Raw genomic sequence first — 20,770 nt, 5'->3', positions numbered from 1 at the left:
ATAAATTCTCCATAAACAAATGCTACATTTGGGGTATTGTTTTCCTCTTCCTGAGGTAAATCTGGCAATTGGGAGCTTAGTCACCTTTTCCCTCAACATTATGATTAAAATCTGAAGCTAAACTTGATACACACGTGATGTATACGCATAGACAAACATGTTCATACCCTTTACTGGTCACTGAATTAAAAGAACGGATAAAGGTAAATACTGTGCACAAATAATTGAAGGTCAGGAATCACCTTTTTTTCTGAGATCAACTAATAACACTTGCCGTGACGAATGTGGTCGTACCCTTAACTTTAACCCTTTTTCAACTGCATGTTTTATCTCATTTCAAAGATAATAGTGTTTACCCTGTATTGTTAAAAGCACCTAAAAACTCAAATAAAGTACAAGGAAAAGTCTACAAATTAACGGACAACTTGATCTGGCTACTTAATTACCTATCTCATTTTCTTACGTCAGCCTGGAACTCCAACTGTATTAGGCAGGACTAATCTTTCGCTTGGAGTTATGCCTGACCCAGTCAACATGATTTTTTTGGTCGAACCCGACGATCCACTGCTATATTAAACAACATCGTGTCATTATGTTGCAGTGTGTCTGGGAGCGGATGAGTTGTCACCTACAAGACCAGAGCCTGCCTGATCACTGTCGAGAAAAGCACGTTTCAACAGCTAACCTCGTAGGGAGGCGGGACAAGCGGCTGTCAATCAGTAATGGGAACGGAGACACTTTGTATCGTAATAGTGACGGTGTTCTGCCATTCTTCCTGTATGGATCTTAACAAAACAAGCTGAAAGCGCACGGTGTACTTTGGGTGTCAACTTCGCCTCTTGTAGCACGTTTCGCCAGTGTAGCACATTTTAGCAGAACACCAGTTTTGTCATACTCTCGTCTCGTCTCATCCTGTCTTTCCTGTTCATTTTGCTTTTGCTGCTTGTTTTGTGAAATATCAATAGTGCTGTCATGCTCATTAATGTTCCTCTGTGGTTCAAATTGAAAGGGTTGAACAGATGACATGTTTATGTTGCTAGAGTCATACTGTACGTGGCGAGATGTCCTACATGATGCCCAGGGCGCTTGCTCATGCATGCGTACATCGATTATAAGTACTTACTATTCTTGTTTTATTGAGTATTTTATTACATTTTAATTGCCTCATACTCAGCGCCTCATCCCGCTCATACTTTTAGTCATTGTGTTTTGTTGTGGTAGTTTTAAAGCAGAGTGTTGATCTATTGATCACATTAGTCACGTAGCGTATTTAAACCACCCTTATTTGATATTACCATGTTTTGGTATTTTCTTAAAGGGAACCTCAGACCTAAAAACTTGAAGGCTCGAACAAGCCACAATTGTTCTCTTTCACTAAAATATGTTATTAGAAGCACATAAAAGATTGCCATTGATTTAAAAATCTATAATATTTAGTATGTTTTGACCTACGGAGAGTGCCATGTTTTATGCGCGCAATGGACGCTTGGGGTGATGACTTAGTTTGTCACTGTCACCAGACGAACACTACCAGTGTACTGCAATTCCTTCTACGCGGCTAGACGTCCAAAACATGCGCGGATTGGTTAAAAGCGGAGACTACTTACTATTTTTGTTTTTATTGAGTCTTTTACCACCTTTTCATCTCTTCAAAATACCTTTTACATGTGTTTCCCTCTCATACTTTTAAGCATTGTGTTTTCTTGTGGTAGCTTTAAAGCAGATTGTTGATCTGTTGACCACATTAGTCACGTAGCGTATTTAAACCACCCTCATTAGATATTAATACGTTTAAGTATTTTGTTAAGGCATCTTTTGTATGTTCTGTCTATCTGGCAGAACACCAGTTTTGTCATTCTCTCGTTGCATCTCATCCTGTCTTTCCTGTTCATTTTACTTTTGCTGTTCGTTTTGTGAAATATCGACAGTGCTGTCATGCTCATTAATGTTCCTATTGGGTTCAAATTGAAAGGGTTGAACAGATGACATGCTTATGTCGCTCGAGTCATACTCTGGAAGCCTGGCAGCGTAACCCGGTGACATCACCGCCTTGTGACGTCAACAACAATGGCGACTTACCAGTTAAACTAATTTTACAAATTGTATATAAACATCAAGAGGGGTTTCAATATCAAATCATTTTAACTCATAATAACGTTTATCTTTTGAGAACTACAAGTCTTTCTATTCTTGGATCCCTTTAAGGTATTTTTTAATACGTTCTGCCTGTATGCATCTAAACAAATCAAGTTGAAAATGCATGGTAGTATTTTGGGTGTCAAATTTGCCTCTTGTAAGACATTTCACCAGTGTAAGACATTTTGGCAGAACAACGGTCATCTGCTCTGCTCAAATCAACACATTCGCTATCAGTGTTGTTAATCTTACTTTAAAAAAGTAATTACAGGAAATACAGTAATTACAAATTACTTCTCCCAAAAAGTAATTGAGTTAGTAACTCAGTTACCTGAATGTAAGAGTAATTAGTTACTTGGTACTTTTAATGTTGTGAATCAACCAAATCAAAGTTGTTAAAATTGCTCCCATTATTGCATTAGTTCCCTTTTGTCTACTTCTCGCGTCATTCAACCAACGTAGAAACGCATAATAACGCACGCCTTTACATCCTCAGTAACGGTAACAGCATCCCAAGATGAGAAAAGTAATTGGATTACTCACTACTGAAAAAAATAATGCCATTAGTAACGCCGTAATTAACAACACTGTTTGCTATAAACAAGATGGGAAAATTCACTGTTAATTTTGTCTGCATGGGGTTGAGGAACTCGTGTAGGTGTCACTTTCTGCCGACATCACACTGAAAAAAAAAAAAAAAACGAAATATGAGGGCGAGAAAGCGCGAGCAAGCGAAAGCACATGCCGGTCATGAAGTTACACTACTGTCCAATATTCATCAACAAATAGTAGAAACATGTAGGAAGTGTCACACTATGTGACACGACAAGAAGAATTTCTGACACACCCGACTCAGTTCAACAGTCGGTGGATATGTCACACCACACAAGGCATCGTGAGCCTCCCACTTCAAAATGTCAGCCACTACAGTCAACGATTCTGCACATGTCTGTCACGCCGAAATCCGACTGAAATCGTGTAGTCTGAGTCAGGCATTAGACAGTTCAAGCATTACTTTGATGGATGATTTCTTGGGATTTTATTTTGTATTGAAGAGTAACAAGGCTGGTTACGGATAATGTAAAAGTTAAAGTGACAAAGTAATGAAAGGTTCAGGTCTGTGAAACCTCTGTTGAAATACAGTAAGGGAATAGATTTAGATCACACTTTTAGGATTAGTCCAATGCTTTAAGTTGTTTTTAACCACAGACCATGACCAACAACTCTGCCCAAGTTTTTTTCGACAATGAGCAGTGAAATTTTGCAGGATGCTTTTCAGATTTAATGGTCACAGATTCAAGACAACCTGTGCCAGATAAAGCAAAGCATCCCGAGAACATAACAGCACTTCCTCGACATACAGTGGGGCAAATAAGCATTTAGTCAACCACCAAAGTTCTCCTACTTGAAAAGATTAGAGAGGCCTGTAATTGTCAACATGGGTAAACCTCAACCAAGGGAGAAAGAATGTGGAAAAAACCCCCAGAAAATCTCATTGTTTGATTTTTAAAGAATTTATTTCTAAATTAGAGTGGAAATAAGTATTTGGTCACATACAAACAAGCAAGATTTCTGGCTGGCAAAGAGGTCTGACTTTTTCTAACGAGGTCTAACGAGGCTCCACTCAGTACTTGTATCATGAGCAACTGTTTGAACTCATTATCGGTATAAAAGACACTTGTCCACAAGCTCAGTCAGTCACTCCGAACTCCACAATGGCCAAGACCAAAGAGCTGTCGAAGGACACCAGAGACAAAATTGTTGACTTGCACCAGGCCGGGAAGACTGAATCTGCAATAGGTGCAATTTTGAAAATGGAAGACATACAAGACCACTGATAATCTCCCTCGATCTGGGGCTCCATGCGACATCTCACCATGTGGCGTCAAAATGATAACAAGAACGTCGAGCAAAAATCCCAGAACCACACGGGGGGACCTACTGAATGACCTACAGAGAGCTGGGACCACTAGCAGTGCGACGGTTTGCGGTTCAAAGCCGAACTGTACCGTTCGCCCTGTACGGTTCAATACGCCTTTATGAACCACGCCTTTTCAGTTTTGCAATTAATTTATTCCGAACGCTTGTGGAATGAATTGGTCGAGCTCTGTGTGCCTGTGTGTGACATGAAGCACAGCTGTGGAGAAATTCCCGCCCCGCAAGTAAATGTAAGATCGCTGTCAAGCACCTGTGCAATAGAAGCCGAGTAACGCCCTCTCTCGCTTACGATCGAATGGAAAGCGAAACCAGAAAGAAAACAAAAAGCTATGGCGAGCGGAGGAGTGGAAAGACCGAATTTTGAGGAAGCACCGGCTTCTCTCAAATCTGCGGTTTGGCAACATTTCGGTTTCCCTGTGGACTACAATGCGGAGGGAGATAGAATATTGAAAAAAAAAAAAAAAAAAACAATTTGCAAGCATTGCTCAGCGCTTGTTCCCTATGCTAATGGCAACACTTATAACATGACTCCAGCACCTCAGCCGGCATCACCCACAGATATCACTTTCTCAGAGCAGGACAACTCCAAAGATGACACCAGTGAAAACACAGGGCGAGCTTCGCTAATTTATTTGCAACGCTGGACCTATGTTACATTGTTCCTTCGCGGACATATTTCTCCAACAACCTAATCCCCCACGTTTATGAAATGGCACGCAAAGCCATGGAAGATGATTTCGCTAAAGCACATAGTTTCGCCCTGACCACTGATAGTTGGACGTCCAGTGCTACATAGTGCTACTACCTAACTGTGACGGTCCACTATAATTCATACCTGTCAAGTCGTACGATCTCGGCGTAATTTGTAAAAGTGAGCACTGATTTTTAAATGTGTACGCTGTACGTTACGTTCAAAATCTGTACGTTTTTCGTGCATTGCGTTTTTTTTTCTCTGTTCGGATTTTGTTACCGTTTCAGCAATGAGACAATGTGCATTAATACGTTGGTTGAATGATGCTAGAAAATCAAAAGACAAGGAGAGGGAAGAATGTTTGTTGTGACGCTGTAGCAAACGCGATGCTAGGCTAGGTGGCTCCAATATTTCCTGACTGTAGCCGACAGCCTACAATGTACGCCTAGATGTCTCATGCATATAGAACTACATGCGAAATGACAGACTCGGTAGCGTTAGTAAACAGCCGCCATTTTAGAGCAGTAATCTTCTCAGAAAGGCTCTGTTGTCGTGAACCTTCGTAGCGAACCTAAGTAACTTTTTATCTAAAATACTCCTAAATCGGCAAAATCTTGACTTGAGTCTATCTTTAAAGGATGAAACAATTTTAAAATTTTCACATGTCGAAAGTAGACAGAAGGGAACTAATGCAAAAACGTAAGCAATTTTATTAACTTTAACGGTTGATTCACAACATTAAATGATATCCAATCATAGAAAAGATTACTGTTTTTTTTTTTTGTTTGTTTGAAGAAATGAAAAAAAAACATGAAAGGTAACACCAGTTACTTTGCCAAGTAACTTTTTTACTACTGTGAATGTATTTCAGTAGTCAGCAGTGTTGTTAATCTTACTGAAAAAAAGTAATTAATTATAGTTACAAATTACTTCTCCCAAAAAGTAATTGCGTTACTAACTCAATTACCTGAATGTAAGACTAAGTAGTTACTTGGCAAAGTAATTGGTGATAATTACTTATTTTTTTTTTTTTCCCCTCAAAAAAAAAAAAAAAAAAAAAAAAAAACATTGGCCATACTATGTGAAGTTTTTTGTGGAGGTTTTTGGTACAATTGGCCCGAGCCCAATTCTTTACCCTAATTTACCCTTTACCCTGAATCAACTGTTAAAAGTTGTTAAAATTGCTCCCATTATTGCATTAGTTCCCTTCTCTCTACTTTCGACATATGAAAGTTTTAAAACTGTTTCATCATTTAAAGATAGATTCAAATCAAGATTTTGCCAATTTAGAAGTATTTTAGATAAAAAGTTACTTAGGTTCGCGAGGAAGGTTCTCTACAACAGAGCCGTCCTAAAAAGCCTACTGCTTTAAGATGGCTGCTGTCATTTTGCATCTAGTTATATCTATATACAGTACATGTGATATCTACCATGTCTACCATATCTACCATAACATGCGGGCGTAGTTTGTCGGCTATCGGCTACAACATGAATTATTGGAGCTACCTAGCATCGCGTTTGCTCGGCGTCACAACTTTCTTGCCTCCTCCCCGCTCCTGCTCTGCTCTTTCGTCTCGGTGAGTCCGTCTCCCTCAGACTTTTCGACCAATATAGTAACGAATAGTAACGCATGCCGTTCCGTCCTCAGTAACGGTAACGGCGTTGCCAAGATGAGAAAAGTAATTAATTAGATTACTCACTACTGAAAAAAATAACGCCGTTAGTAACGCCGTTATATTGTAACGCCGTTATTAACAACACTGGTAGTCAGTCACTACACTAGCTAAAGAGCTAAGAGGTATTTTAACAGTCGAAAATGTTTACATTTTAAGTGTTTATCTCATTTTATTGAAAGCAAAATAAAGGCAGTTAAAAATAAATAAATAAATAAATAAAATAAAAAAGGAAAATGCAGACCGAAACCGTGATCCCAAAACCGAGGTTCAAACCGAACCATGGGCTAACCGAACCGTTGCACCCCTAGGGACCACAGTAACAATGGCTACTATCAGTAACACAATGCGCCGCCAGGGACTCAAATCCTGCACTGCCAGACGTGTCCCCCTGCTGAACCCAGTACAAGTCCAGACCTGTCTGCGGTTTGCTAGAGAGCATTTGGATGATCCAGAAGAGGACTAGGAGAATGTGTTATGGTCAGATGAAACCAAAACAGAACTTTTAGGTAGAAACATAGGTTCTCGTGTTTGGAGGAGAAAGAATACTCAATTGCATCCGAAGAACACCATACCCACTGTGAAGCATGGGGGTGGAAACATGCTTTGGGTCTGTTATTCTGCAAAGGGACCAGGACGACTGATCAGTGTAAAGGAAAGAATGAATGGGGCCATGTATCGAGAGATTTTGAGTGAAAATCTCCTTCCATCAGCAATGGCATTGAAGATTAGACATGGCTGGGTCTTTCAGCATGACAATGATCCCAAACACACAGCCAAGGCAACAAAGGAGTGACTTTGTAAGAAGCATTTCAAGGTCCTGGAGTGGCCTAACCAGTCTCCAGATCTCAACCCCATAGAAACTCTGTGGAGGGAGTTGAAAGTCCGTGTTGCCCAATGACGGCCCTAAAACATCACTGCTCTAGAGGAGATCTGCATGGAGGAATGGGCCAAAATACCAGCAATAGTGTGTGAAAAGCTTGTGAAGAGTTACAGAAAACATTTGGCCTCCGTTATTGCCAAGAAAGGGTACATGACAAAGTATTAAGATGAACTTTTGGTTTTCACCAAATACTTATTCTCCACCATGATTTGCAAATAAATTCTTTAAAAATCAAACAATGTGATTTTTCTGTTTTTTTTTTTTTTTTTTTTTACACATTTTGTCTCTCATGGTTGAGGTTTACCCATGTTGACAATTACAGGCCTCTCTAACATTTTCAAGTGGGAGTACTTGCGCAATTAGTGGTTGACTAAATACTTATTTACCCCACTGTAAAGTGAATAAAGTGGTATTTTCTTTTTATGCTTGCCATTATACTCTTGTGCTGCTTGTCAATATAAATATGATTGAATTCAACGCTATGTTATTTAAGTGACCATTAAGGGCTTTCTATTTTTTTTTTCCATTGAACGGCCATCAATAATTTTTCCATGTGTTTGTACTGTTCAATGTACTTTACTGCACGGACCATAAATGTTTTGCCATTATCAGAAAAAGTAATTTCTTGGAACACAGGAACCGGAAGGAAGAACTACAGTTGTACACATCATTTATGTATTTGATCAGTTATCCTGTTACTGTTATTTTTTGTTGTTGTTGGGGAATGAATCGAGTATACAGAAATGGTAATAAATGTACAGTATTTATAAATGGAAGCGCTGCTAAAGTAGTAAGGTCATCTTTGTTTTGTTTCTCTGCCTTCCTGAGTTGTGTGACATTTCACTGCGTTTGTACGCTTTGGGTGTACTATAAATGTGCATCTGAACACATTATTGTTTGACACAAAGAAAAACATTATTTTGTGTATTTTTTTTCTTTTTTGGAGGTAACGCTTTAAGGGGGCTCTTTGTTGAATGGCGTATTTCATCCATTGTATAAAACAAGTTTGTCCCTTAGCACTGTATGTGTATATAAATTCAGTCCATGTATTCATACAATATGTGACATATAACCCCTAAACAGTTTCCCAAGTTGCTAAGCTTCATCTGAAACAGCTTTTTCCCTGGCTTTTATCCCATTGTCTACAAGAGGAAGTCACCTCAGACTTGAATTTGAGGCTAGAAGCAACAAGAGTTAAAAACAAGTCATGTGACAGAATATGAGATATGTCAGAAAAGTGCAAGGACTAGTGTCACACATGGTATCATTTCAAACATTTTCACCATTTAACAATTCCACCTTCTTGAACTCCAGGGAGGATTCATTTAAGATCCTACAATTGATGTTGTTTGCCTGTTGAGCGGGTAGATTGCAAAATTATAGGTGATGTTTTTTACCAGCCAGGAACTACTCAGGGAATTCTGAGCAAAGGTTTTCCTGCCACAAAAACTCATTGCTTGTTGTTTGTGTTTGAAATATACCTTTTATGGGACCAGTTCTGGAACATTTCTGACTCTCCCAGCACAGTACTACTCACTGCTGATGTTGTGCATATAGAGAAGAATGGTCAGGCTAGTTGAGGACTGGATACGATGGATAACAAGATATTTGTCGTCCATTGAAGTCACGTCTTTTGCTCCACCCACCATTTCTAGTCATAAACCCTGTTTTTGTTAGGCACAAAATACCCCAAATATCATCTACAGTGTCGTGTCTAAGTGATGTGCTGGCTGCCGTGTTAAGAGTTAAGACAGCAAACAAACAACGGATAAATTAATTCCTGGTTTGGAAGGCGGTCACTGCTCAATCTATCACTCAGATTCCTCCTCTTTCGCTCCTGACGTCTCCGATTGTAAGAGGATGTCTTCGTCTTCTATAGCGGGTGCTTCTTCACTTTTATCAAAGCATTCAGTCAAATCGTCCTCCTCTTTGCTTCCTTGTTCCTCTTCTTCCTCGTGTATAGCGGTGATTGGGTCAGTGGAGGTACTAAGACAGTTAGGGTCTTCTTTTAGAGCCTCCTCCTGGACTTCTGCAGCAATTACTCTCTTCCACATCTCATGGTTCTCCAAAAGGTGCGATGTGATCTGGCAGAACACTTTCCTCCTGCTTTCCTTTTTTGTCTTTTGCCTTTCTGTGGAACAGAAATGACATGACAAGGTCCAGAAACAGCAATTCCAATGAATTTTCAGATTCAGATTTCATTTGTTGTATTGCGCACAAAAAAACACTGAGATTTATGGCAACAAAAATGTCGTTGCTTGCTTCCGGCTTGCCACAGAGTTAAAAGACAAAGAAAAATAACTTTAAAAATGTAACTAAAATAAAGTGTGCTAATAAAACAAATAAATACAGATGCAAACGGCCCAACCAGTAGAGTTTCATAAGTACAGTACAAGCATACTTCAATATTTATATCGCACCAAGATATTGCACATATGAAAAAAACAAGTGTTTACAGTGCTTTCTATGAGGTAGAACAGGTGAGAATTGGACTATGGACATGTGGGTATATATACGTGAGATTGTGTGTGTGTGGTTGTTAGTGTGTTGGGATGAGTCTGGCAGTTCTAGAGCGGATGCTGCGAAACCTTTTGCCAGACGTCAGTTTTATATATCAAACACCTAGTTTTTTTTCCCAATGAAGTACTTTCGATAGTTGGATCAAATTCCCGAGATGTAGTAGAATAGGTGTTGTACGGCGAGATATTTTTGGAATCAACGCTAATATGATATGGAATATTCACACTTTGGAAGCAAACACATTACATCAGTGTCACAAATCTGTGTTAGACCCAAGTGTTGTAAAGTGACACAGTTGTGAACAAATAGGAGAGTATTATATCACAAGATGTCTAGGATGAATGAAGTTCTTGTTGGCAAACAATTGTCCATGCATTATTGGATGAAACATTATGGCGATGGCCACCAGTCTTACATAATGCTTACTTAACCACATGACCACATGTTACCAAATATCAGGCATGAAAATGGGTCAGGGGCTAAAAAGGTGAGAATAGAGTGGAGGAAATATGTCCGGTACAATGTACAACTAGGGCTGTCTCAAACAACTAATTTCCTCCCGGTTAGTCAGCCGACTATTTTTACAATTAGTTGACTCATCTAAAAATTGTTTTTTATTCCTTTTTAATTATTGATTTTTTAAAACTAATTTAGCAATGAATTTTTTGATGATGCTTATTAATTCATAAAAACATTTTGAAACACTTAAATTCTTTATTAATGTATAAAAAAACACATAAATAACAACAATAAATCGCAAATAAACAATTAGGTCAAATGCTGATAACATAAACTAGTGCAAAAGAATGGAATGTAAACAGATTCAGAACACTGACTTCGCCTTTCCAACATGATTCAAAACAATTCTTAAAAAAATATCTAGCGTTAATATTATAGCATGCTACTATATACAATATAATAGTAGTATAATAATTAGGGCTGTCAAAATTATCGCGTTAACGGGCGTTAATTAATTTCTTAAATTAATCACGTTAAAATGTTTGACGCAATTAACGCAGATGCCCCACTCAGACAGATTTAAATGACAGTACTGTGAAACGCTCACTTGTTGTGTTTTATGGAGTTTTGCCGCCCTCTGCTGGCGCTTGGGTGCGACTGATTTTATAGGCTTCAGCACCCATGAGCATTGTGTAAGTAATTATTGACATCAACAATGGCGGGCTACTAGTTGTAAAAAAGTAGTATTTTTTGATTGAACATTTTACAAATTTTATTAAAACGAAAACATTAAGAGGGGTTTTAATATAAAATTTCTATAACTGGAACTAACATTTTTCTTTTAAGAACTACAAGTCTTTCTATCCATGGATCGCTTTAACAGAATGTTAATAACGTTAATGCCATCTTGTTGATTTATTTTTATAATAAACAAATACAGTCCTTATGTACCGGATGTTGAACGTATATATCCATCTTGTGTCTTGTCTTTCCATTCCAACAATAATTTACAGAAAAATATGGCATATTTTATAGATGGTTTGAATTGCGATTAATTGCGATTAATTACGATTAATTAATTTTTAAGCTGTAATTAACTCGATTAAAAATTTTAATCGTTTGACAGCCCTACTAATAATTATTCATTGCAAATCAGATTTTTCATAAAGGGTGTCATTTTAAAGCTATTCTTAGTGTAGAATCTGAATTCTGAAGTATGTAACTCCAGAAATCGTTATTTATAAGACGAACATGACATGCTTTTATTTTGAAATGTTCACCAGTAGTCCGTTCGCTAAACTGTAAGCTTTACACTCTGCAGAAAAGCTGTGTTTGTCATTGCATGTGATGTCAGTAATCATTTTTTTTTTCGTTTGCAAGTGCTATTAACCAGCGATTTTTCATTTTTGAAGTGTCACCTTTTAACTGCAAGTTTGGAGAAGAAGCCCAATGTTTTATAGCAGGCTAAAGTAGGTTGTCTTTTTTCCCCATTAGCCTCAATGTAGCAATGCTAACATTTACAGTGTTAAATATCGATGTGTTTCCTTATTTTGTATGTCTGAACTTTAATTCTACGGCGTGTTGATGACCATTAAGCATCTGTGAAAGAAAGTGTTGTCTCATGCCAACAGCACGCACGCACAAATATATGCACACGCGCGCGGCGATAAAGCGCAGCCATGAAGATTACCGCCCTCATTTTTATTTACCGTGCAATAAATGGACTCATTGCATATTGCGAAAGGCTTAGCAACTTCAATAAAACTTGTCGTTAGTTAGTTAGATGGACTTACGAAGCAAGCGGAAGTACACTGGTTGGCTGTTTGCCCTCCGATAGCTCTATGATTGGTTGGCTTCGTGACACGTTAGTAGAGTGTGCTCAACTGAGTGCGCAGAAAAAAAAAAAAAGACAAGCACAGGAGTCGAGAAATTTAGGTAGAGCAGGAGGTGTGCTCAAAATCTATTTTTGCTCGCTCGGAATAGAGGCAGCACAAGTGTGCAGAAATTGAGCGAGAGCAGGAGGGGTGTTTTCTGTGCTCAAAATCTATTATTGTTCGCTCAGAATAGAGGCAGCAATATAACGCCGTATGTGCAGCTTTCCCCGCTTGCATACCAAGCATCCGACATTTGCGCCCCCCCCCCAAAAAAAAAAAAAAAATTCTCCTCGGATCTACACAATTCACGTAGGTCACTTTTTTTTTTACTTCAAAACGGCGAATTACGCCGAAAGGTGACAGATTTTCATGCCTGAAATATGCTTATATAGCACTATAGGAATATGAATGAAAAACCAAGGCTTTGCCGGATGAATCATGACAACAGGAGGAACATCTATGTTTTTTTTTTTTTTAAATTGATTATTCATTTTTAAACAAGTCTGAAATGGAATTGCTTATCATTTCTGTGAAAAAACGGAAGGTAACATTATTTGGTGGCCTTGGGAGCATATACAAGAAAAGAACAGAAAGACAAGAAGGAGCAATAATAAAGTTGTTGGACTAAGTAGCTACTATGTGCATGCTCACAGCACGGCCTACACAGGGTGGCACAAATAGCCTTTTGTACATCATTGTGCATGGAAATGTTACATTGAAAAAAAAGTCTTTGGAATTCACTTAATTAGTTTACATTGGTTGCACATGATGATTATTTTGAGGAAACGAATGGAAAATTACAGCACATTACAATATTTTTAAGAGCAATCGATGTAAATAATCAAATTAAGGACTATTTAATCAGGGTAGTGTAATGTAGTGAATGGAGACATCGACATGGCTCAGATACGAAGAAGGCAAAGCACTGATTTGTTTTACATCCCTGAGGGGCGCTATTAATGTGACCGTCTGTGACTTTAATTTGGCTGGCACTTCACCAAATGCTTCAATCTCCAAAATATGTGCATTCACTGCAATGGTTAAAGATTATGTACAATTAAATGTTCACTTTTTTTTTTTTTTTTTTACTTTTTAGGGAATGGGGGGGTTGTAAATCAAATCCTTTGCACAGGAAGTCATATATGCATCTCACAGGTCCTGTTTAGTGCACAGCATTCTTAGGCGAGGCCAAAGGTTTAATTATTTTCAACAAAAAAAAATCAAATTACATGAAAAACCTTGTTTGAAATAGCAAATGTTGACGATACTTAATACAGATTGGAGCAAAAAAAAAAAACAAGAATAAGGGGGAGCTTTACACATGGCAGATCTCAGAACCAAGAGCTGTATTTCTCACCCAAATCTTCCTCTTCCTCTTTAATATCTTGACTCTCCTTTGCCTCTTCTGGCTCCTCCTGCTCTTCCGGCAGGTCAACCCAGTCACCTGGCATCAGAGCGGCCGAATTGTATGAGGAGCAGAGGGGACCCACTATATGAGTGATGAAGGATTCTTGTAGTTTAGCAAGCTGCGGTGCTGACCGGTCCATGAATGGGCTGATGGGAAGGCCCAGGCTTGCTTCCTCATCCCCCTAGAAAGTGCAAACTAATATTAAATTAGGTTTACTCTAACGTGAATCAAATATGGTGCTTATGGTCTTCTTCAAAGTCGAAGTTCTTGGTTTGAATCTTAGGTAACACTTCTTCTCCCTCTTTCTTAGTAGAATAGATAGGATGGGTTAATTACTTACTCTGAATTGGTCAAATGTGTGAATGGTGGTAAAAAAGCATAACACTACAGTATTCCAATGATCTAGAAATTAAAACATTTGGTAAACATCTCGTGAAAAAATAGATTTGAAATCAGAAGTTAATGCTACTTGTCTGATTTCATGACAGACTGTGAGAAAAGAAAAGTGCCTATGAATTAATAATACTGGAAAGGAATTTTTGAGGTCAAAGTATGCACTTTTAACATTTTCGGTAGACTTCATGATCAGTTGACTAGACAGCTCCAACAGACATTGCGTCATGCCTTTTCGTAAGGGGCCGGGCAAGGCAGAGCATTGTGCAGCTTTCACTGCTGTGAACTCAAACATGCGCTGCATTCAAACGGCAGATTTTGGTGGAACAGGACGAAAGTTTTACTGCATACAAGAAGGCAGGAGTGTCTCAAGAGTGATTTGGTCGAGGATTAAGGGTAATTATTATCCAAAATAGCACCGTGCATGCACTCCGAAACATTGTGAAAAAAGTAAATGGGAAAAAAATTTGTGGAACTTTAGGTTGAAATACTTACGTAAAATGAATGATAACTGCCCGTTTTTTGCTTTTAACCAAGAATCTAGACCGTATTACAGTCATTTCTATAGAAATTCTGTGATTCATTTATGAGAATTTTCAACTTAAAAAGCTCTTTGTATGCTGATGGCCGCCATGTTGTATTCATACAGAATAGTGTAACTTTAGCTTGAAATCTTTACATAAAATGGATGATAACTGCCCATTTAACCAAGAATGTAGACTGTTTTATGTTCATATCTATATAAACTCCAGGATGTAAACATTTATTTACAAGAATTTTCAACTTAAAAAGCTTTTTGTTTTGTGATGGCCACCATGTTGTACCCATACACAATAGCGTAACTTTCCATTCAAATGATCAGGTAATTTTTGGCCAACTGCCCGTTTTTTGGCATAAAATTATGAATTTAGACATTTCTGCGTCCATACAAAAAGAAATTTGCTTTTTATTGTTTGATTCTAAATACGACAAGGGCCAGATAGCCTGCAAGACGTGCTGAGGCAATTGTAACAACGGAATTAAACCTAAATAAGTTGTGATTGGATATAGAAAAATGCAAATTTTGCTTTGTTGAGTAAAATTAAGATGATTCTGCATGCTTTCCTTAAGTATTAAGTTTTTGATGGGAAAACTGAGTGATTTATTAGCTGTTGAAAACATGCACTAAATAAAAAAAGTCACTCTTTTGGGCAAAAAATTATATGATATGTAAAATATTGCTATTGATCCTGGAAATATAGGTGATTATCTCTGCATTTGGTTATTTTTGTGCAACTAGCATAAAAGTTGAGAATTTTATAGCCATTTTAAATTTTGTTATACTCATATAAAAAAAATAATGAATTGGGATTTTATTAGGGAACGAATTTTTTGATGTCGGTGCTCATGGACACTCATATATGCCTAAGGGACGTGCCTGTTTTGCTTTTAGGTCGCTAGCGGCTTTGATTTTACCAATCAGCATCGAGCCCCGTGTCCCGTCAACTGATAGTGAAGTCCATGCATTTTCAAGTGTCCGCTTTAAGATAAGATCTTTTTATGTAATCATTATTTTGTTTGTATAAGAATTCCTTCAAAACCCAATGCATATGGGCTATGGTGAAAAATATTTTCAGAACCAATTATTTACGCAGTCTTGAAATGTTTTCTTTTTTTTTTTTTTTTTGGTCTTAATAAACTAGGCTTTTTATACAGTATATTTAAATATTTCCTTATGTTTACTTCTCAGATTCATAAAAATCTGTAGAATAATACATATTGATGAATCTTAACCATTTAACGTATTGTATTCTGATTTCCCTGCATTCCAGATGCATACGAACTCAGACAACTTGTGTGTCGTACAGCAACATTAATTGTCTACAATCATTTGAAAGTAAGCAAAGTATCCAACAGACATACAAACTTCCAACCTAAAACGCAATAGCTAGTTCTTCAAATATATTTTTTTGTTTTAAACCGAATAGAAATCAGACCCAGCATCAATATATCAAATGAACAAAAATACACGTTTGTCACTATACCAGTTACATTGAATCTCACAGATCATCATTTGAAGGTTTTCATGCTGAAGAATTTTCAAAGTGGAACCATCCTGGTTGGGCCTCCTTTATCCTTGGAGCTGTTTGTTTTGCATGCTTTCCTGTTTTTGTACTGCGACGACAAAGACAGAACTGCACAATGGATGCATAATCACGTAGCCATGATTACTGTATGTGACAGAATTTCCTGCTTCAATCTGGTATTTCAATTTGAGAATATTATTTAAATCTAATCCTAATGTGGATTTAGTTTATATTTTACGGCGATGACGTTTTGTCACAACTTAAAACCTGGATGGATGGATGGATGGATGGATGGATGGACAGTTGAATAGTTTCCCACGCCACCTCCGGCTGCAAACTAGTGTGGTTGGTAATTACTGTATTAGAGGCTGAATAGTAACCCACTTATTACTGTTTTATTGGTTTGTTTTGTTGCATCATAATGTTCCAAATTACACTGATTACAACCATTCCCTTCATTAAGCCTAAATAAGCTAAATAGATGCTAAGCTTTGTTCAAAAATGGACCCGAGATCTAAGCTGCCAATTTGTTTTAATGATTTCACTTAGAATTGTGTGATTTTTTTTGCTGATTTTATGTGTGTGTTTCAGTGTTTTTACAAGTATTTTATATTGCATGGTTTTAGTGATGCGTTTGAATTATTGTCAGCTGAGTGAGATTTGAACTAATTGATGGACCACACCCTCCCCTTAAACACACTGATTGTGACTGGTTTTAAAAAGAGGCATTATGACCAAACGAGGGGACTAAAGGACTGAGAAAGAGGAGGCACGGCTCCATGCTGATGCAGAACTGTTTTAAAATTAATATTTGTTTATGCCTTTTTAAATAGGTTTTAGACTTTTACAAATGATTTTAAAAAGTCAGATTTTGACACCCTTTTCTGACGGTGGAAACAATGTCCATGTAAAAAGAACCTCTGTGCTACTGTGACACTTTCTTAGCAGATTGTGTGTGTGGTGCGTGTGTGTAACAATAGAATGTACGTCCGTAAAAAATTTCAACAAACTAAATTAAAAAAAACAAATTAAAAAAAAAAAAAAACAGGACTTTTTATGTATATAATGCTGTACCAAGTGATGTGGCCATAATTCATGATGTAGGAATAAAGGGTAAAAGTACTGCTGTATTGTGGAAGTGTATGTGCTATTGCCATGTTTTGGTTAAGGTAACAATTATTTGAGGTTTTAAAATTACTACATTAACATTAAAAATGTTCATTAGCCTTGTTCTGGTATCACCTGTTAGTAGTAATTATTTGGCAGACCTAAAAACGGTGAAAAAAAATCACACTGTTCACTATCGGATGCTGTGGGTGTTTCCACTCAACTATCAACTAGCAATCAAATGCCAGTACTATGACCTGGAAATCATCTAACATTGACGTTGCCTAATTTGACATCATATCTATCAGCATATATTTTTTAAAATTATGTCTTTGTTCAATAGTTTAAGGTGAAAATTGTGTCTCAGTGTCTCAGGGCAATTCATAATGTAGTTGATCTCATACAATAGCATCACTAAATGCACCTGACAGAATATCTTTTCTATATAATAACCCATTCACAGCAACCCTTTTATTGACTTATGATCATATCAGTAAGTAGTGCCTTTCAACCTAGATTAGGTATGGTATCAAACTCAAATATTCATGTTCATCACCCTAAACAGGAGACGGTAATTAAAAAACTGTTGTACTTATTTCAATCATTCCGGCTTTTCTATTTTCAATATTCCGATGTTTAATCACAACTCTCGTTTCATCTGAACTATCTTCAGTTATTATAATTTTCTTAATCACATTTTACTAGCCTAAAAGTTCTTTATTAGTGTAAAAAACATTAGCCTCAAAGTGTAAATACTATCATCTGTCCAGCTGTATTCTCTGAATAAACAACACAATATAAACCACGATGGAGTACACTAAACTCCTATGTGGCACATGAAGACTGTGTCAGCCTTTAAATGCTCAGATTTGCCATTCTATGTGTTTATTATCTGAATATGACAGGTTCTTTAAAAATGTGAACTATTATCTGGTTTTCTTACTTATCTTGTCTCTGTTGAAATTCTCCGGTCAAGGGACTAGCCTACAAATGTAGATGTATGCTAGGTTTGGTACATTTCCACATAAATGATATTGTATTTTCGTTCATGAATGTGCTTGTTCCATTTTGAATTTGAATTGACTTGCTCTCTTTGACAATGCAATGTTACTGGCTCAAAAACATTCTGCCTAATGCCAGTGAAATGCCCTGACCCACTGTCACTGTCAACTTGTAGGTCGGGATCAAAAAATGGTTTTTAGAACCATTTTGGGTGGCATGTGGACAAGTAGTGTAAAACCTCTACGGTAACCTCAGTAGTAGCTTAATTTGAAGAAGAAGAACAAAAAAAAAATAGTAAGACAGATTATTGATGCTGTGCCTTTATTAAAAAAAAAAAAAAAAAAAAAAAAGCTGCCAAGCAACGCCAATATATTTATTTTTGTGGTCATGTTTATCCTCAGAATTTTGACGAGGTGCTTGGAATGTTATATTTGAAATGAATAATATCAGTGTAAATAAAATAAATAAATAATTTAAAAAATATGTGGCGGAAAACACAGACAAGACTGAACAAGCAGTTTCTGCTCTTGCACCCCTCTTTAAAATAAACTGCTGTATTTTAAGCCAAAAGAACTGTTGTGTTTGATAGAACAATATGTCTATATGCTGCCATAGCAGAATCATGGCGCACGAAGCCTCCGAACTATTTTTAATTTGTCCGTTTTACCCTGAAAACCCCCGTTTACAGACGTCACGCAACCGCTTTTGTTTCAACCTGGCCATAAAAAAAAGGTTAGTAATTACATTCATTATTCAAAATGTCTGTCATTTTTAGCTTCGAATCATTAAGTGATGTCTAATATTTAGTTTGAAAAAAAAAAAAGACTTTAAAAAATTATTCACTCGAATATATTAAACATTTAAACAAATTACGTCACAATGAAAAAATTGGCGTCTGTAAAAAAGTCACGGCTATCTACCTCATAACTATCGCTTAATTGTACCGTAATTTCTGGACTATTGGGCGCCCCTGATTACAAGCCTCACATTGTACATTTTTAAAGGAAAAACCATTTTGTACATACATAAGCCTCTCCTGCCTGTAACCCGAGTGTGCCCACTTAGTAACAAGAGACATTGACAAAGAAATATACAGTTTTCAAAATTTTAATAACACACCTTAACTTTTCGTTCCAAACAGCGCCGGCAAACACGGCAGTTATATAGCAGCGGCACGGAAGTTACATAGCATCAGCATGGCGGTGCAGCACTAAATGTTCTGGTTAATAAAAACATAAAAGTCTTTGTTAGCAATCTTCATCTTCCTCCTGTGCATTCAAACCATGGAAGTCTTCACCCTTAGTGTCGGATATGAAGACGCTCAGATGCACTTTGCCATGCACCAACTCAGTCTCTCCTTCGCTGTCGCCTTCAATGTCTCCCATAATGAGGCAAATTCACTCCTAGCCCATGCTGTCCTCGTCATGCAGCAGAATAGCCCCTTCGAAACCCGTTGGTGATGGCAGACTCTTTCACAGCGCTTCACGCTGCCAGGCTCCCCCGGCAAACCTGTGCAAAAGCGGCTCTTTGCATGCGGCGAGTCTTGGTAAACGATCTCTCACCGCTCGTCATCAAAGCTTCCCATACAACTTGGATGGCCAATTTAATTTCTTCGAGCATTTTTCATGATGCAGCTATGCCAATTCTACTCATGCACAAAGGCGGATGCACAACGCACAAAGTTAAACTACCGGCAATAGGGCAAACTAGCGTCTTCCTCCACACATATATTCCACGTGTCTCACTCCCACATTCCATGCTCAAGCGCCCCTGGCGGCCGTCAGAAAAATACACAAATTGGCCACATCATTGCACACGCTGCAGGACCCAAAATGAGGGGAAAAAAGTAGCGGCTTGTAGTCCGGAAATAACGGTATTTTTTATTTTTTACTGTCGCATTTTCCCTGATATGTTAGATGATACGTTCTATTTTTAAATGCTTCATTGTCCCAAAAACGTATTCATACGTCTTTTGCTTTTGTTTTTTTTTTTTTTTAAAAGAAGAATCTATAGCTTCCGATCTATCTGAGAAACAAAAAACAGGGCTCCAAACCCCTTTTAAAGCAGTAAAACTGGCCACTTGAGGGCAGTAGTGCATTTTGTAAGACCCGCAACCCGATTCAACAGCAATGAACGGCCGGGCAGCACGGTCGGAGCGCTGGCGGCATGATGCCAGGCGTCGTTCCGACCGAACAAACCAACCGACAGGACGCCTGGGAGGCGAGGCGCTGGACGACCGAGAATAACGAGTGGGACTCCCAGTGCAGCGGCTCGCTGGGCAGACCCTGCAAAGACGCAAAAATAATCCATCTTTGTGAGACAGACAACGATGAGGGAAAAGTTTACATGGCTGACGCGGCAACAACGGCGTAATCTCGGCGACAAAGCGTCATCTCTCAGTAGTCATGCGTAAATAAATTGTTACTTTGCTATCAAAAGCTCTATTTGTCTGGTTGTTCATGGCATATTGTAAAAATATTATTCAGATGTTTGGGATGTAACTAATGCAAAAACTAGCTTTGTTAAAGTCAAAGTTATGTTTGAAATGTATGCGTTTACAAAAAGCTCATTTTCTCCATTTTTTCATCTGAAATTGGAAAATTGCTCAAACTAAGCTATT

At 37.8% G+C, this 20,770-nt stretch overlaps 1 protein-coding gene across 2 annotated transcripts in view; it reads right to left on the bottom strand.

Moving 5' to 3' along the window:
- Positions 1-5,408: 5,408 nt before the first annotated feature.
- Positions 5,409-20,770, bottom strand: part of LOC130917129 (cGMP-inhibited 3',5'-cyclic phosphodiesterase 3A-like) — a 125,972-nt gene continuing 110,610 nt past the window's right edge. For both annotated transcript variants that reach the window (XM_057838218.1, XM_057838217.1), the window contains exons 14-15: positions 13,532-13,763; positions 5,409-9,452 (exon numbers count right to left, since the gene is read on the bottom strand). In XM_057838218.1, coding sequence (XP_057694201.1) covers positions 9,133-9,452; positions 13,532-13,763 — 552 coding nt within the window. In that variant the 3' untranslated portion in view covers positions 5,409-9,132. The remainder of the gene's footprint in view (positions 9,453-13,531; positions 13,764-20,770) is intronic.

The sequence above is a fragment of the Corythoichthys intestinalis genome, chromosome 6 (assembly GCF_030265065.1).
Source record: "Corythoichthys intestinalis isolate RoL2023-P3 chromosome 6, ASM3026506v1, whole genome shotgun sequence".
In the NCBI taxonomy this organism is placed as follows: domain Eukaryota; kingdom Metazoa; phylum Chordata; class Actinopteri; order Syngnathiformes; family Syngnathidae; genus Corythoichthys; species Corythoichthys intestinalis.
The sequence above is the reverse complement of the archived record's forward strand: the minus strand, read 5'-3'. Positions and strand labels throughout refer to the sequence as shown.